The 12588-nt window shown below is 69.1% G+C and overlaps 1 protein-coding gene across 1 annotated transcript; it reads right to left on the minus strand.

Annotated features, from left to right (window-relative positions):
* Positions 1-472: 472 nt before the first annotated feature.
* On the minus strand, positions 473-4970 carry MMP9 (matrix metallopeptidase 9). The gene is made up of 13 exons (XM_083801953.1): positions 4754-4970; positions 4290-4528; positions 3832-3980; positions 3444-3572; positions 3180-3353; positions 2930-3103; positions 2644-2817; positions 2344-2499; positions 2005-2227; positions 1736-1875; positions 1488-1638; positions 1289-1392; positions 473-988 (listed from the first exon to the last, which is right to left on the minus strand). The coding sequence occupies exons 1-13, from the start codon at positions 4895-4897 to the stop codon at positions 879-881; spliced, it is 2067 nt and encodes a 688-aa protein (XP_083658079.1). The 5' UTR covers positions 4898-4970; the 3' UTR covers positions 473-878.
* Positions 4971-12588: the final 7618 nt, after the last annotated feature.

Genomic DNA, 12588 nt, shown 5'->3' on the forward strand with positions numbered 1-12588 from the left:
GCACGGCTCGGCTCGGCTCGGCTCGGCTCGACGGGACGCGCTGGGGCCGCCCCCGCCCCGCCTGGCCCCGCGCTGCCCCGCACCCGCCGCCGCACGGGGGTGCTGGGGCCGGGCCGGGCCGGGCCGGGGGCTGAACTGCCCCGGGTTTTGCCCGCCGCCCTGCGCGGAGCCGCGGCCGCTAATTATAGCCGTGGTGCTGCGGCCGCCCCGCCCGGCCCCGGCCCCGAGCGGCCCCCGCGCCGCCGGGCTGCAAGGGCCGGGCCGGGGCCGTGAGCCAGCGCCCCGGAGGAGGGGGGGCGGCGGGAGGCCGGGGCGGAGGCGCAGCCTCCCCGGGGAGCGCAGAGCCCCCGGCAGGCAGGGGCCCGGCCGCAGCCCCCCTCCGGCGGCGGCCCCCCCGCGCCCCACGCCCCGCGCCCCGCGCCCCGCGCCCCGCACCCCGGCGTTCGCGGCGGACGGAGGCTGGGAGGCCGTGTCCGAAGGACGGTCTTTATTAAAAACGTGCGGGGGGCGGCCGGCAGAGCCGGCGGCGGGAGGGAGCCCCGCGGAGCCCCGCGTCCCCACGCGGCGCGGCCGGCCCGGCCGTGCTGGCTCAGGAGAAGACAAAGTCACTGCGAGGCCGGGGGCGCCGGGCAGGCTGCGGCGGGTCCCGCTCCCCGGCTGGGCCGCCCGCGGCCGGGGAGCCCCGCGGGGCCCGGGAGCGCTCGCCCCGTCCCGGCGGGGGGGCTGCGAGCCCTGGCACGGCCGGGGCAGCCCCGCGGCCGCCCCGCGGCCGCCCCGCAGCGCTCCCGGGCCGCAGGGGTCCGGGCTGGGCGAGCCGGGGCCCGGGGACTGGGGGCGGCGGGCAGGGAGCACGGCGCCCGGAGCGGCCGCTCTGGCCCCTAGTGCTGGGGGCACTGCAGGATGTCGTACTTGACGTAGCCCACGCGGTCCACCTGGTAGCGTGGAGTCATCCTCCAGTAGAAGCTGCCCTGGCAGAAGTGGTACTTGTCTGGGCGAGGAGGAAGGCAGAGGCGGTGGGTTAGTGGGAAGGCAGCCGGGGCGAGGCCGTGTCCTAGCTGCTGCCCGAGTGGCACAGGGCACACCGGGACCCAGCCCCTGGCCGAGGGGCCTCACTGCAGGGACCCCAGGCGCTCCCCACAGCCACGAGGCACCCTGGGGCCAGCACCGGGGCGATGCAGCCCCTGCCCGGCACCCAGGCGAGGAGGAGGGGGAGCCCAGCCTGTGGGAGGCTGGGGGCAGCACAGGGGGTGGCAGCGCGGCCCCCCCATCCCGACGGGTCTCTGCTCACCTTGGTACAGGAAGACATTGCGCGCATCAAGGGGGACGCCGGTGAAGACATCGTCAGTGGCACGGGGGTAGCCCTTATCCACCCTCTGGACCTTCACATCCAGCCTGCGGGGAGAGCAAAGCCACGCCGAGGGCTGCGGTGAGCCGCCCGCGCCAGCTGCCACAGCAGGGAACTGGTGGCACCGGTGTGAGCCACTCACCGCCAGTAGTTCTCCCCGCTGAAGAGCAGCACTTTGCCACGTCCCCGCTGCAGGGCCCCCGAGATGCGGCTGGCTTCCTTCCCAATGCCCAGCTTCTCGATCCCGCGGGGGCCCAGCATGCTCTTGCCAGAAAACACCCAGAACTGCCGACCTGTGGCGGAGAGCAGGGACGTCAGTCAGCCCCGGCACGCTCGGGCAGCACCTCGTGACGCTCGCGACAGCAGGGCCGAGGCAGGGGCAGCGCTCACCAGAAAAGAAGAAAACCCTCTTGGTGAGCACATCCTGGAACGCTGCGTCAATGACAGCCGGGAGGCCAGGCCAGGTGTCTGCGGTGGAGAAGGCCCCCTGGATGCCCGATTTCCAGAAGGACGAGCGGGTCCAGTATTTCCTGGTGGGGAAAGCCGGCTGCCCTGAATACCCCGACGAGGCAAAGCCCTCTACACCCCCACGCCCCTGGCAGAACTGCCCCCCATCACCCTGGCATTTGCCTTGGGAGAAGCAGTGCTCTGCTGCTCACCCGTTCTTGAAGAAATGCAGCTCCCCGTTGATCTCTGTGATGGCATCGAAGTTCTTCTCCATGCAGGCATCCCGGCTGGGGTCCACAGGGCTGGGCTCAGCTGTGGGCTCCAGCGTCTCCTCCTCCTCCGTGGTGGAGGCACTGCCAGCCTCGGTGGGCAGGGGCTGGGGCTCCTCGGTGGGCAGAGGCTCTGGGGGGGTGGGCTCGGGGCCAGAGCCACGACCTGGAGGAGCAGAGGATGATGTGAGGGTGCAGGGACCAGGTGGACCCCATCCCCAGCAGCACATCCCCAGGGCTGGCCCTGTGCCCGCAGTGTGCTGGCTGCGCAGGGCCGCTCACCGTAGAGGTACTGGATGCCCTGGACATCGTCTGGGTGCAGCTGGAAGTCCTGGACGTAGCTGTACATGGGGTACATCAGCGCCTCGCGCACGCTGGAGTGGTCCAGCCCCAGTGAGTGCCCAAACTCGTGGGCAGCCACCAAGAAGATGCTGTAACCTGAGGGAAAGCACCGGCCTCAGTGCCCAGAGGGACATGACATGCTCTCTGGGGACCTGTGGTCCCCGCAGCCCCCATGGCCACCAGCAGGCACGGTGTGGGGCCAAGCAGTGCGCAGGAGGGCACGGGCGGGCGGGCTGGTACCTCTGTCCGGGCAGAAGCCCCACTTCTTGTCAGTGTCGTAGTTGCTGGTGGTGGCACACCAGAGCTTCCCATCCTGCCGGCCCTGGCTGGTGCACGCGCTGTAGGACTGCCCCAGGAAGGTGAAGGGGAAGACGCACGGGTCCCCTTGGGAGTTGCCGCCGATCACCGCTGTGTCTGCAGCGCAGCGTCAGAGGGGTTGGCCCCGGCCCCTCAGGTGCCCACCCCGCAACACAGCTGGGGCCCGGCCAGCCCTACAGGGCCCCCTGTGCCCCCACCCCGCTCGCACCTCGGTTGGGGCAGAAGCCGTATTTCTTGTCCTGGTCGAAGTTGGCTGTGGTCGCGCACCAGCGGTAGCCATCAGAGCGCCCATCCGTGGTGCAGGTGTCGTAGGAGGTGCCGTCAAAGATGAAGGGGAAGACGCAGGGGGACCCGTCGCTGTTGCCACCGTTGGTGTAGAGCACTGAGGGGTGAGAAGGGGTGAGCCTGGCCCCAGGCCCCGCAGGGCCGTGCAGGGGCTGCCAGCCACCGCTACTCACGTTCGCTGGGGCAGAAGCCGTAGGTCTTGTCGGCATCATAGCTGGCGGTGGTGGCACACCAGGGCATCCCGTCCGTGCGCCCCTCCGTGATGCACCGGGAATAAGAGCGGCCCTCGAACACGAAGGGGAAGTGGCAGCTGGCCCCGTTGGCGTTCCCATAGCGAGTCTTCACCACTGCCCGGGAGAGGAGGTGCTCAGCGGGACGGGGCTGGGGCACGTCGGGCACCTCCGAGCCCCTTCAGACCCACCAGGCCCTGCCCTTACCTAAGCCAGTTCCCAAGGTCCAGAACTCGTCGTCATCAAAGTGGGCATCACCCTGTATCCCGCTGCCTGGGGGAAAGGCGTGGGCCAGGAGCCCGTCCTTGCCGTCGAAGGGGTACCCATCGCCGTGCTCTGCAGGGACGAGCACCATCAGAGCCAGGCCCCCCCGGTGTGCCTGCTGCGGCCCCCCTGCTGCCCCCCGCACACGCACAGAGCCCTGCAGAGCCCTGCGGGTGCCTGGAGGCAGGGGCAGGGCCGGGGGAGCCCCATAGGCACAGCCGCACGCAGGCACCGTGGGAGGACGCGGCCGACACACAGGGCACGGCTCCCCTCTGGCCCTTCCCCAGGCTGTGCCTGCTCCCCGCCTCCCTCAGCAGCCGCGGGACGTCACCTTGGCTGCCGAACATGATCATGATGTCTGCCTCGCCACTGTAGATCTGGGTGAAGGTGAGGGGGGTCACATCACTCCACACCTTGAATGCTCGCTTGAAGGCGTCGTCTATCACAGCACGGTCCAGGTCGGGGGAGTAGTTCATCACCCTGCGGGGGAAGGCTGCGGCTCAGCACCGCCGGGTGCCGGACGGTGTGGCAGGAGGGGCCCTGCCCCGGGCACATGGCAGGGACGTGCCCTGGCCCCGCAGGGGAGAACAGCACTGCACAGCCAGGCAGGGCAGCTGGCCGCAGCCCTGGGGCTCTCCTGGGCATCGGGGAGCAGATGCTGCCGGCTGTGCCGTGCCAAGCCCCAGCTGCCTGGTAGCGTGGAGGAAGGGCCCTTGCACCTGTCTCCGTCCCCTGCGTGTCCATTGCCCCATGGCCATGTGGCTCCCATCTCCCGGAGCAGAGACTCACCGGTACGTGAGGTCCATGTGATCCCATTTGAGGTCCCCCTCAAAGGTGAGGAATCCCCCCACGTCGGGGACCCCACAGCGGGGGGCTCGCATGGCCTCCAGGGTGCTGCTGTCCAGCTCCCCCGTCTCCTTCAGCCCCAGCTGCTTCTGCATCTTGCGCAGCGCTTTGGCCAGGGACACGTGCTTGCTGCTCCTCCTCACCTCCGCCTCTGTGGTGTAGCCAAACCGCAGCAGGTAGCTCTGGGGAAAAAAGGCAGCCAGAGGGGCTCAGCGAGGCGGGGGGCTCTGGGGCAGCTCCCAGCATTGCACACCCTCCTGGGGTGCCCAGATCTGAGCCCCTGCATCCCCCGGGGCCCAGGGAGAGGACAGCCCCTGAGCTCAGCTCACGGCTCCATGCTGCGGCCCCGGCAGCATCCCCGGCACTGGGGCGGTGGGAGGGGGCCGCGGAGGCTGCCCTGCCCTCACCTCCGCCAGCTCCACGTCCGACAGGGTGCTGAGCAGCTCCCCCGGGAAGGTGACGACAGCCTGCGGCTTGGTCTGCAGCGGGGCTGCGCGGCAGGAGAGGGCCAGCAGCGCCAAGGCGAGCGGGGCCAGGAGGACGAGCCCCATGGTGCGGCAGTGGCAGGAGGGCTGAGGCTGTGCCGGGTGCTGCTGCTGTGCGCTGAGTGCCGCCGGGCTCCCGCTCCTATTTATGCTGTGGCGAGGGCAGTGAGTCACCCTCAGACCCTCAGCCCCAAGGACTCATACTCCCTTCCCACGGTGACGAAACGCACACTCAGGCTCCTCCGTTTGCTGCTTTAACCGTTTCATCACCTTGTTTACTAAACACGCTGGTTCCGGCAACCACGCAAGGCGCAAGCATGGGCACGAGGCCATGCAGCTGGGTGGCTGAGTCTGGGTATGGCTTGGTCCAGCTGCCCGGAGAATGGCCTGCAGAGGGGTGTCCGGCTGCAAAGGGCAGTGCCCTGGGTCCCCAGGGCTGTGGTCAGGGCTGGGACAGCAGGAGTTCGCAGACTGGGTGCTGGCTGGGTGCTGCGGACCCCACAGACACGTTGCTGCACCGGCCAGCGCTGGGCTCAGCCAGCCAAGTGCCGATGCTGCCAGAGCCAGAGCCGTGGGGGCCTGGGCAGGCAGAGCCAGCGGGAAAAACCCTGCCCAGAGCCCTGATGCCTGCAGCCCACCTGCCCATAAGCCTGATCCCCACCATGAGCCAGAGGGTGCCCGGGGACCGCAGCCCCTCAGCAGGATGCAATCTCTGTCCCCACATGCCCCACCATGGCCGTCTCTCCCCAGCGGGGCAGCGCAGTCCCGGCACGGCTCCCCGTGGTTCTTCACCCCACAGGTGCTTCAAACCCCCCTCGCCAGCAGGCACCCAGCAGAGCCCCACGGGAGGGGACGCGCTCGCCCAGCACAGGGCTGGTGCCCGGCCAGCTCCGTGCGCAGGGCGCTGCGCCTGGTGCCCGCATGGACCTGCCACGTCCCCCGGGCACTGCTCCGCAGGGCGCCGCTGACTCAGGTTCCCAGCCGGCGCCTCCGAGGCAGCACAAACCTCGCCGCCGGACAGTGTTTTCCTGCTTCTCCCAAAGTGCCGACGCTTGTGGGAACGGGAGTGGGGAAGGGGAAAGCAAACAGGGACAAGGAGTGAGAGGAAAACAGATGGCAGAGCGGAGACAAAGGCGCAGCGTCAGCTGGGGAGACGGGAGGCTCGGTGCAGCCCGGCGACACTGCCCAGGGCACAGACGGGATCCCCCCGGATCTCACGGCCCCGGGCTGTCCTGCTGGGCCCTCAGCTGGCTGTGGGAGGACAGCCCCTTCCCTGCTCGTGCCCTGCAATCCCCGCTCCTGAGCACCCCTGGGATGCAGCCGAACAGCTGCCCGCTCCCCTCTGCATTGTACCAAGCCTGGCGGAGCTGGACAAAGCACTCCTGGCCTGGCCAGAGGGCAGCGAGTGATGCTGGAGCTCAGCAAGGCTGGGAATGGGGAGAGCAGAGTGGCGGCTGCCCTCCTGCAGCAGAGCAGCCCCGGGGCCCAAGTGGGGGCTCACCCCAAGGAGCATCACCCGTGCAGGGACGGAGGGCCCCGTGCACCTGCTGCCCAGCCCAGGGGTCCCGCAGCCCCATTTACAACCCAGCTGCGTGCAGCCGAGCCGCGGGTGCTCAGCGCTGCTGGAACCTTGGCAGCACTGGGGGCTTCCCGGGCAGAGCTGAGCACCAGGCATGGGGGGAACGGCCGTCCCCATCCTGCGGAAGTGGTGCTGAGAAACCGCCAGGTTGCCTCACTCCATCCTGCAGCCCTGCAACAGCAACGCCCAGTGACAGGGCGAGGAAATTGCTCCACAGGGCAGCCCCCTGCCGCAGCCCGGCGTGACGCACGCTCGGCCACGGCGCCCCTGCTGCAGCCCCCCCCCGACACAGGCAGACTGGGGCCCTGCAGCCAGGTGACCCCCTGCAGGGTCCGGCCCGCCGACCCTCACCGTGCTCTTTGTGGGGTCCTGCTCCCCCTGCTCGTTGCCCGGCCAGGCAGGCACCGCTCCGCGCCCTCCCCTCTCCTGGGCTGCCGGGGCTCAGCACCCAGCTCCCCGCCTGGGGGAGGCATCCTGGCACAGACCAGACAAGGGCACGTCAACACGGACGCCCTGGTGCAGCTGCGGGGATCCTAGCCTGGTCCCCTGGGGCCGTGGCAGATCCCTGGGCCTTTCCCAGGTTATTCCCGTCCCTTGTTTCTGCTGCACGCAGGAGCCGCAGCTCCCCCAGCCCGGGCGCACTGCCACGGCACCGCCGGCACGGCCCCTCGGCAGGCTGAGCCATGCCGTGGCTGTCGGAGCAGGGCAGCACCGGCTCGGGGCAGAGCGGGGACACGGAGCAGGCGATGGCAGGAGGAGCCCAGGTCCGGGCTCTGGGCGCCGCGCAGCCCGGCCTGACCCAGAGATCTGCGGGGTGCCCCGGGGCGCACAGCTGACGCCCTGAGCATCCTTGAGTTGGGGACTGCGGGGTGGGCGGCCGCAGCTCTGCCCCTGTCCTGGCCGCTCCCACTGAGTCACGGCCCCGATACCCGGCTTCTTCCTGGGGATTTTCTGGTGACTCTCTGGGGCTCTGTGGGGAGAAGGGGAAGGAAAACCCCTGTGTCTTGGAGCACCAGGAGCCCGGGAGCTGGGCAGGGGAAGTCCACAGGGCCATGTACGGCCCTGCAGATAGCCCTGAGCCTGTGCGGGGCAGCTCAGGGAGCTGGGGCAGGTGGCACAGGGTCTGCACGGGCACACGCGGAGGGATGCCGGGGCAGGCTGGGGCCACCACCACTGCTGATGGGCAAGGAGGAGGTGGTGGTGAGCACGGTGGGAAAAGATTTGTCTGCCAAGGGACCCCAGGAGCATCCAGGAAACGTGCCCGGCCCACATCGTGCCAGTGGCACCCTCCACGCCCAGAGCCCTCGTAAGGACGAACAACACGGAAAATCCCTAGCAGCTGTCCCCTGTCCCAGCCGGCTGCCCGAGCCACGAGGCTGTCTGTCACCACCGCTGCCATCAAAAGGGGAAGGAAGAGGTAGCCGCAGCCCCTCCGCATGCCCTTACTCACGGACACCCCCCTAATGCAGGCGGGCACCACATGGAGACCCCTGCCATGGGAAAACGGCCCGGGAGGGGCAGTGACGGGGACAGGGCAGCAAGGGCCAGGTCCTGCGTGTCGGCGGCGTCAGATACCCTGCTGGCACGTGGGCAGCGGGGCAGGAGCGCGGCAGAGCAGCGCGACAGTGAGGGGAACTGGCACAGGAGGAGTCAGCATCTTGTGACAGCGCCGGGCCGGGGGGAGCACCGCAGCCCGCACCGTCCCGGCCAGCGGCAGCGCTCCGTACGGCGCGGCGTGCCGGGCACGGGGTGCTTGGCGCGAGAGCGAGACCGAGGGCGCACGGAGCAGCTCTGCGTCAGCAGCTGGAAGCCCCGCTGCCCTTCATTCAGCATCTCTAGACAGAAACAACATTCCTGCACACACTTCCCGTATCTGCTGTCCGACGCCAGCCCCGCGTAGGCTGGAGCACATCCTCCAGCTGGGCCCAGGACCCTTCCTTGCAAACCGTGCTGGGGCAGCCTCGTCTCCCCCACCGGCTCCCCGGGCACGGCGCGTCTGCAGCCCGCACACCCCCGGTGCTCCGTCGGTGCCCCTGCCCAGCACACAGCAGAGCCCCCTCCCACCCGTCCCTCCTCTCGCCCGGGGAGCTCCCACCCCAGCACCAGCCTCTGGTGAATTCTTTGCCCTTTGGCCTGGGCAGGAGCAGGGGCTGGAGCCGTGCCCCCCCCACCCCGAGCTCCCTCCCCAGGGCGTGGGGCAGCTGCTCCCGGTGCTGCTGCTCCCGGTGCCGCGCTGTGCCGGGATGACGCAGGCTGTGTCAGCCGGCGGCTCGCTGCCACCCTGGGGGCACTGAAACCAACACGGCCGTGTCGTCACCGCTCGGCAGCACCCATCCCGCTGCACACGACGGATTCCCCGAGCTGCCACCCGGGCTGCAGGCGGCCCCGTGGGTGCAGCCTCCCGGCTGGGACATCCCCCCGCCTCGCCTGCCCGCCCGCCCTGGGAACCCCCTCCCTGTCGGGGTCCCACGAGGGGTCCTGGAGCAAAAACCTCGCGCCCAGCCCGCGGGCAGGCGTGCTGCTGCGCTCGCTGCCCGCTCCCCTGCCAAAGCCAGCCCCGAGCCACGCACGCCCCGCGGGGCACGGTCGTCGTGCGGGGAACCCCCGCGATCCCCAGCTCTGGGGGTGGAGGCAGCCGGAGGCAGCCGTGCGCCTGCCGGCTGGGGAGCCCGCGGTGGGGAATCCAGGGAGGGTCTGAACAAAGGAGGCAGCCTCCAGCAGAGGCCTTGGAAATGGGCTTTGTGTTCGAGCCGGAGGGAAAACCGCCCCGACTGTCCCATTTGCTGGGGGCCCGAGTCAGGGACCCGCAGTGAAGTCTGGCAGCTCCGGGCAGGCCTGGGGCCACAGCAAAGGGTTCAAGAGCTCCAAACACCGTGCAGTTCCTGCTAGCTTCAGGGACAACATCACTTCATTGTCTGCTTTGCTGTAAATACAATTCCCATCTTTTGCACCTCATCCCACTTCAGCTTTTGCCACTGGCTTTGATAAACTTTTATTTTACCAAAACCTCCCCGCCCGTCCCAAGAGCAAAGCACGGGGGCAGTTTGGGCTGGCGTGAGGGGGGCGCAGATTCTGCAGGAGCCACTGCAGGCTGTGCAGGGCAGCGCAGAGATCTCGTCACCCGTGGCGGCATCGAGAAGGGGCGCCCAGGGACAGCTAGCAGCCTCGCTGCCACCCCCGTGACCTGCTGGGTCAGGCCGACCAAAGCTGCCTCGGGGGAACGCGGAGGCGCCGGAGCCGAGAGCTGCGGGCAGAGCGAGCCCCAGCAGGGCCGGGAGCTGCTCCCCTGGGCGGGCAGAAGCTGCACGCCCGCGGGCGCCGGCAAAGCTCTGCTCCGAGCCCCCCCAGCAGCTCCTCCTGCGGCGGGACGGGGCGAGGGGGCTGCAGCACGGGGCCCCCCGGGGGGCGGCACCCAGCCGGACCACCCCAGCCGTCTGCACCCCGTCCGTCAGTGCGGGTGGCAGGCTTTGTTCCTGGCGGTGAGACGGGCACAGCAGCTGCTTTCTAAAAAGGGACGGGCAGCAACTGTGACAATGACGGGGAACCTGCCTGCCACATCCCGCGCGTTAAAGGAACGATGCAGCGGGAGGAGCGCGCTGCCTGGCAGCGACAAAACAGCTCCAGGGATAAGAAGCGGGGGTTTATGGAAGGTGAAATATGGGCAAAGCTGGCTGTATTTAATTGTAAACTACAAGAGACAGAAGGAAAAGTGGTAGATGCAACATGCTTGGATTTCAGTAAAACATTTGACAACTGTTCCAACGGCTGCTGCCAAATTACCTCCGACCAGCTCGGCTGTCGGCACAGGCATATGGACAACACCCAGGAGCCCAGGGAACGGCGAACGGCCTGGCCTGCGGCTGGGGAGCAGCCGGGGGCTGCCCGCGAGACCCTTGGAGCCTTTCACAATCTCTCGTGCAGGCAGGAGCGTGGAGGGGGTGGGGGGAGGACAGCCACCGCGGCGCAGGGGCAGAGGGGCCGGTGGCCGCGGAGCCCTGCAGAGCCCCAGCCGCGGGCACCGAGCAGACCCGCGCCGCACCGTGACCTGACGCGGCCCCGGGACGAGGCCCCGCCGTGCTGGGAGCGGGGCAGCGGCGGGGGGGGCCCAGCACCGGGCTGCCCGGTGCCCAGGTCCGGGCGGAGAGCTGCAAGGCCCCGCGCAGACGGGCCGAGCAGAGCTGGGGGCAGCGAGGCACCGCCAGGGCCCAGCAACACGCACACGTCTCCTGCCCACCTTGTTTATTTTACTTATATTTCAGTAATTTGCTGATTGCCCCTTTTTTAACTAACCAGCAGTGATGAATCAGCAGCAGAGGAGAGGGTGGGATCCGGCGGCCTTGGACCGTGGCTCCGAGGTCTCAGGTTCTGGGAAGGAAGCCACAGGATCGCTCCAGAAGGGAAAGAAAACAACCAGCAGCAGCAGCAGCTCCGGCCCGTGAGGAGCGGCCGGGCAGGGCTGCAGCGTGCGGCCCTGTGCCTCCCAGCAGCTCCCGGCACACCCAGACGGGCCGTCGGCGGTGCCGAAGCCCTGCAGGAGCAGCAGCAGCAGCTCCGACCCAGCTCGGACGCAAACCCGAGGGGCAGCGCGGGGCCGGCACCGCCGCCACGCCGGGCTGCGCGAGGCAGCGGCACCAGCGGCCGGGGCGCAGAGCACACCGCGAGGGCACCGCGGCCACGAGCAGAGCAGCGGTGGGGAGGACGCCAGCAGAGCCACGCTGCGCCCCGTGCGGCAGCTCCTCGCGCCCCGCGCAGCCCCGGGGCAGCCGCGGGCAGCACGTGGCCTGGCGGGGGACAGCGAGCTGCCCCGCGGAGCGCACCCCGCTAGGACACGGCCTCGTGCCAGGGCTTCTGTCACCTCCCCCAGCCCCGGGACCGGCGGTTCCTCCCTGCCCAGGAGCACGGCTCGCTCAGCCGCGGCCCCGCTGGCCCCAGCAAGCCTGGGGCGGCCGAGCAACGCGGAGCCAGGGGCAGAACCGTGCCGGGGGGAGGCTGCGCCGCAGCGCCCAGGAGGACGCCGGCCCTGCCCGCCCCCCCCAGGCGCAGCCGTCCCCGGGGCAGCCCCAGGTGCGCTCTGCTGCTGCTGCTGGGAAGGAGCCGAGCGGTGAAGCAACCCGGCGTGAAGAAAAACCCATTTCCTGCTGCAAGGGCTGTTTTGCTCAACGTTTTGCAAAATGTGCTGATGCAACTGCCCTCCGCAGGTGGGATATAAATACGAGCCCGGTTGATGTGGATTAATGCCCTACAGCTACACAAACATTGCTAGCAATGTTTTCTTTAGAAGGAAGAAAGGAACACAAGAGGAACAGCACTGACTACAAAATCACTGACTGTGGAAGTCGGGAGGCTCGGGTTGCCGGAGGCTGGGAAGGCGCTGCCCTGGGCGCAGCGCTCAGCACAAGCCACCTCCTATTCTGGGACACTGACCCCAGCGGTTCGGTCACCGAAAGCTATTGTGGTCGCGCTGCAAAGCCACGGCGCTGGCCAGCACAGCCAACGCTGCTCGGGGACCGGGCACGGCAGCGCGGCCCAGGGGTGTTGGTGAGAGCGCTGCCGGGGCTCGCTCGGTCAGCACGGCGCTTCCCTGCCCGAGCGGCGGCCTGGCGGCAGCTCCTCCCAGGCGTCTCGTCCGAGCCGGCAGGCGCGGAGCTGGGGAAGCTCCCACGTCGCGGGGCAGGCTGCGGGCAGCTCACCGGCCAGCCTGCGAAATCAGCCTCCCGTCCCGCTTAACCCACGTGGCCCCGTGCTGCAGGCCCATGTCCGTGTTACCCCAGCCAGCTCCCAGAGGGCCCCTAACCTGGCGCTCCCCAGCCGGGGATGGGGCACACGTGAGCAGCTGCTTCTGGATTTTCGAAGCTTCTTTGTTGTGATGCATTTTCTTTAGCCCTCAAACAAATTCAGGCACGGGAGCCACTGCGGCAGAGCGTTACAGGAGAGGAGCCGTGCTTTCAGAGCAGCGCGCAGGAATTAAGCTGTGCCTCGTTTGGAAACGCCCTGCTCACCCTTCCTCGGGGGCATGCAGCGTTTTTAAAAATAGCCAGACCATCTATCTCAGCAGAGTTCTCGCTGGTACAATTCCCCGAGACAGCAGACACGGGCGTCTTCGCAGGGTAACAGAGCAGCTTTAAGCCACTTTCCGTCAGTGCAACCTGCAGCAGGAGGGTCCACACTAACCCCGAAG

This window comes from Anser anser, assembly GCF_964211835.1.
Source record: "Anser anser genome assembly, chromosome: 16".
NCBI lineage: Eukaryota > Metazoa > Chordata > Aves > Anseriformes > Anatidae > Anser > Anser anser.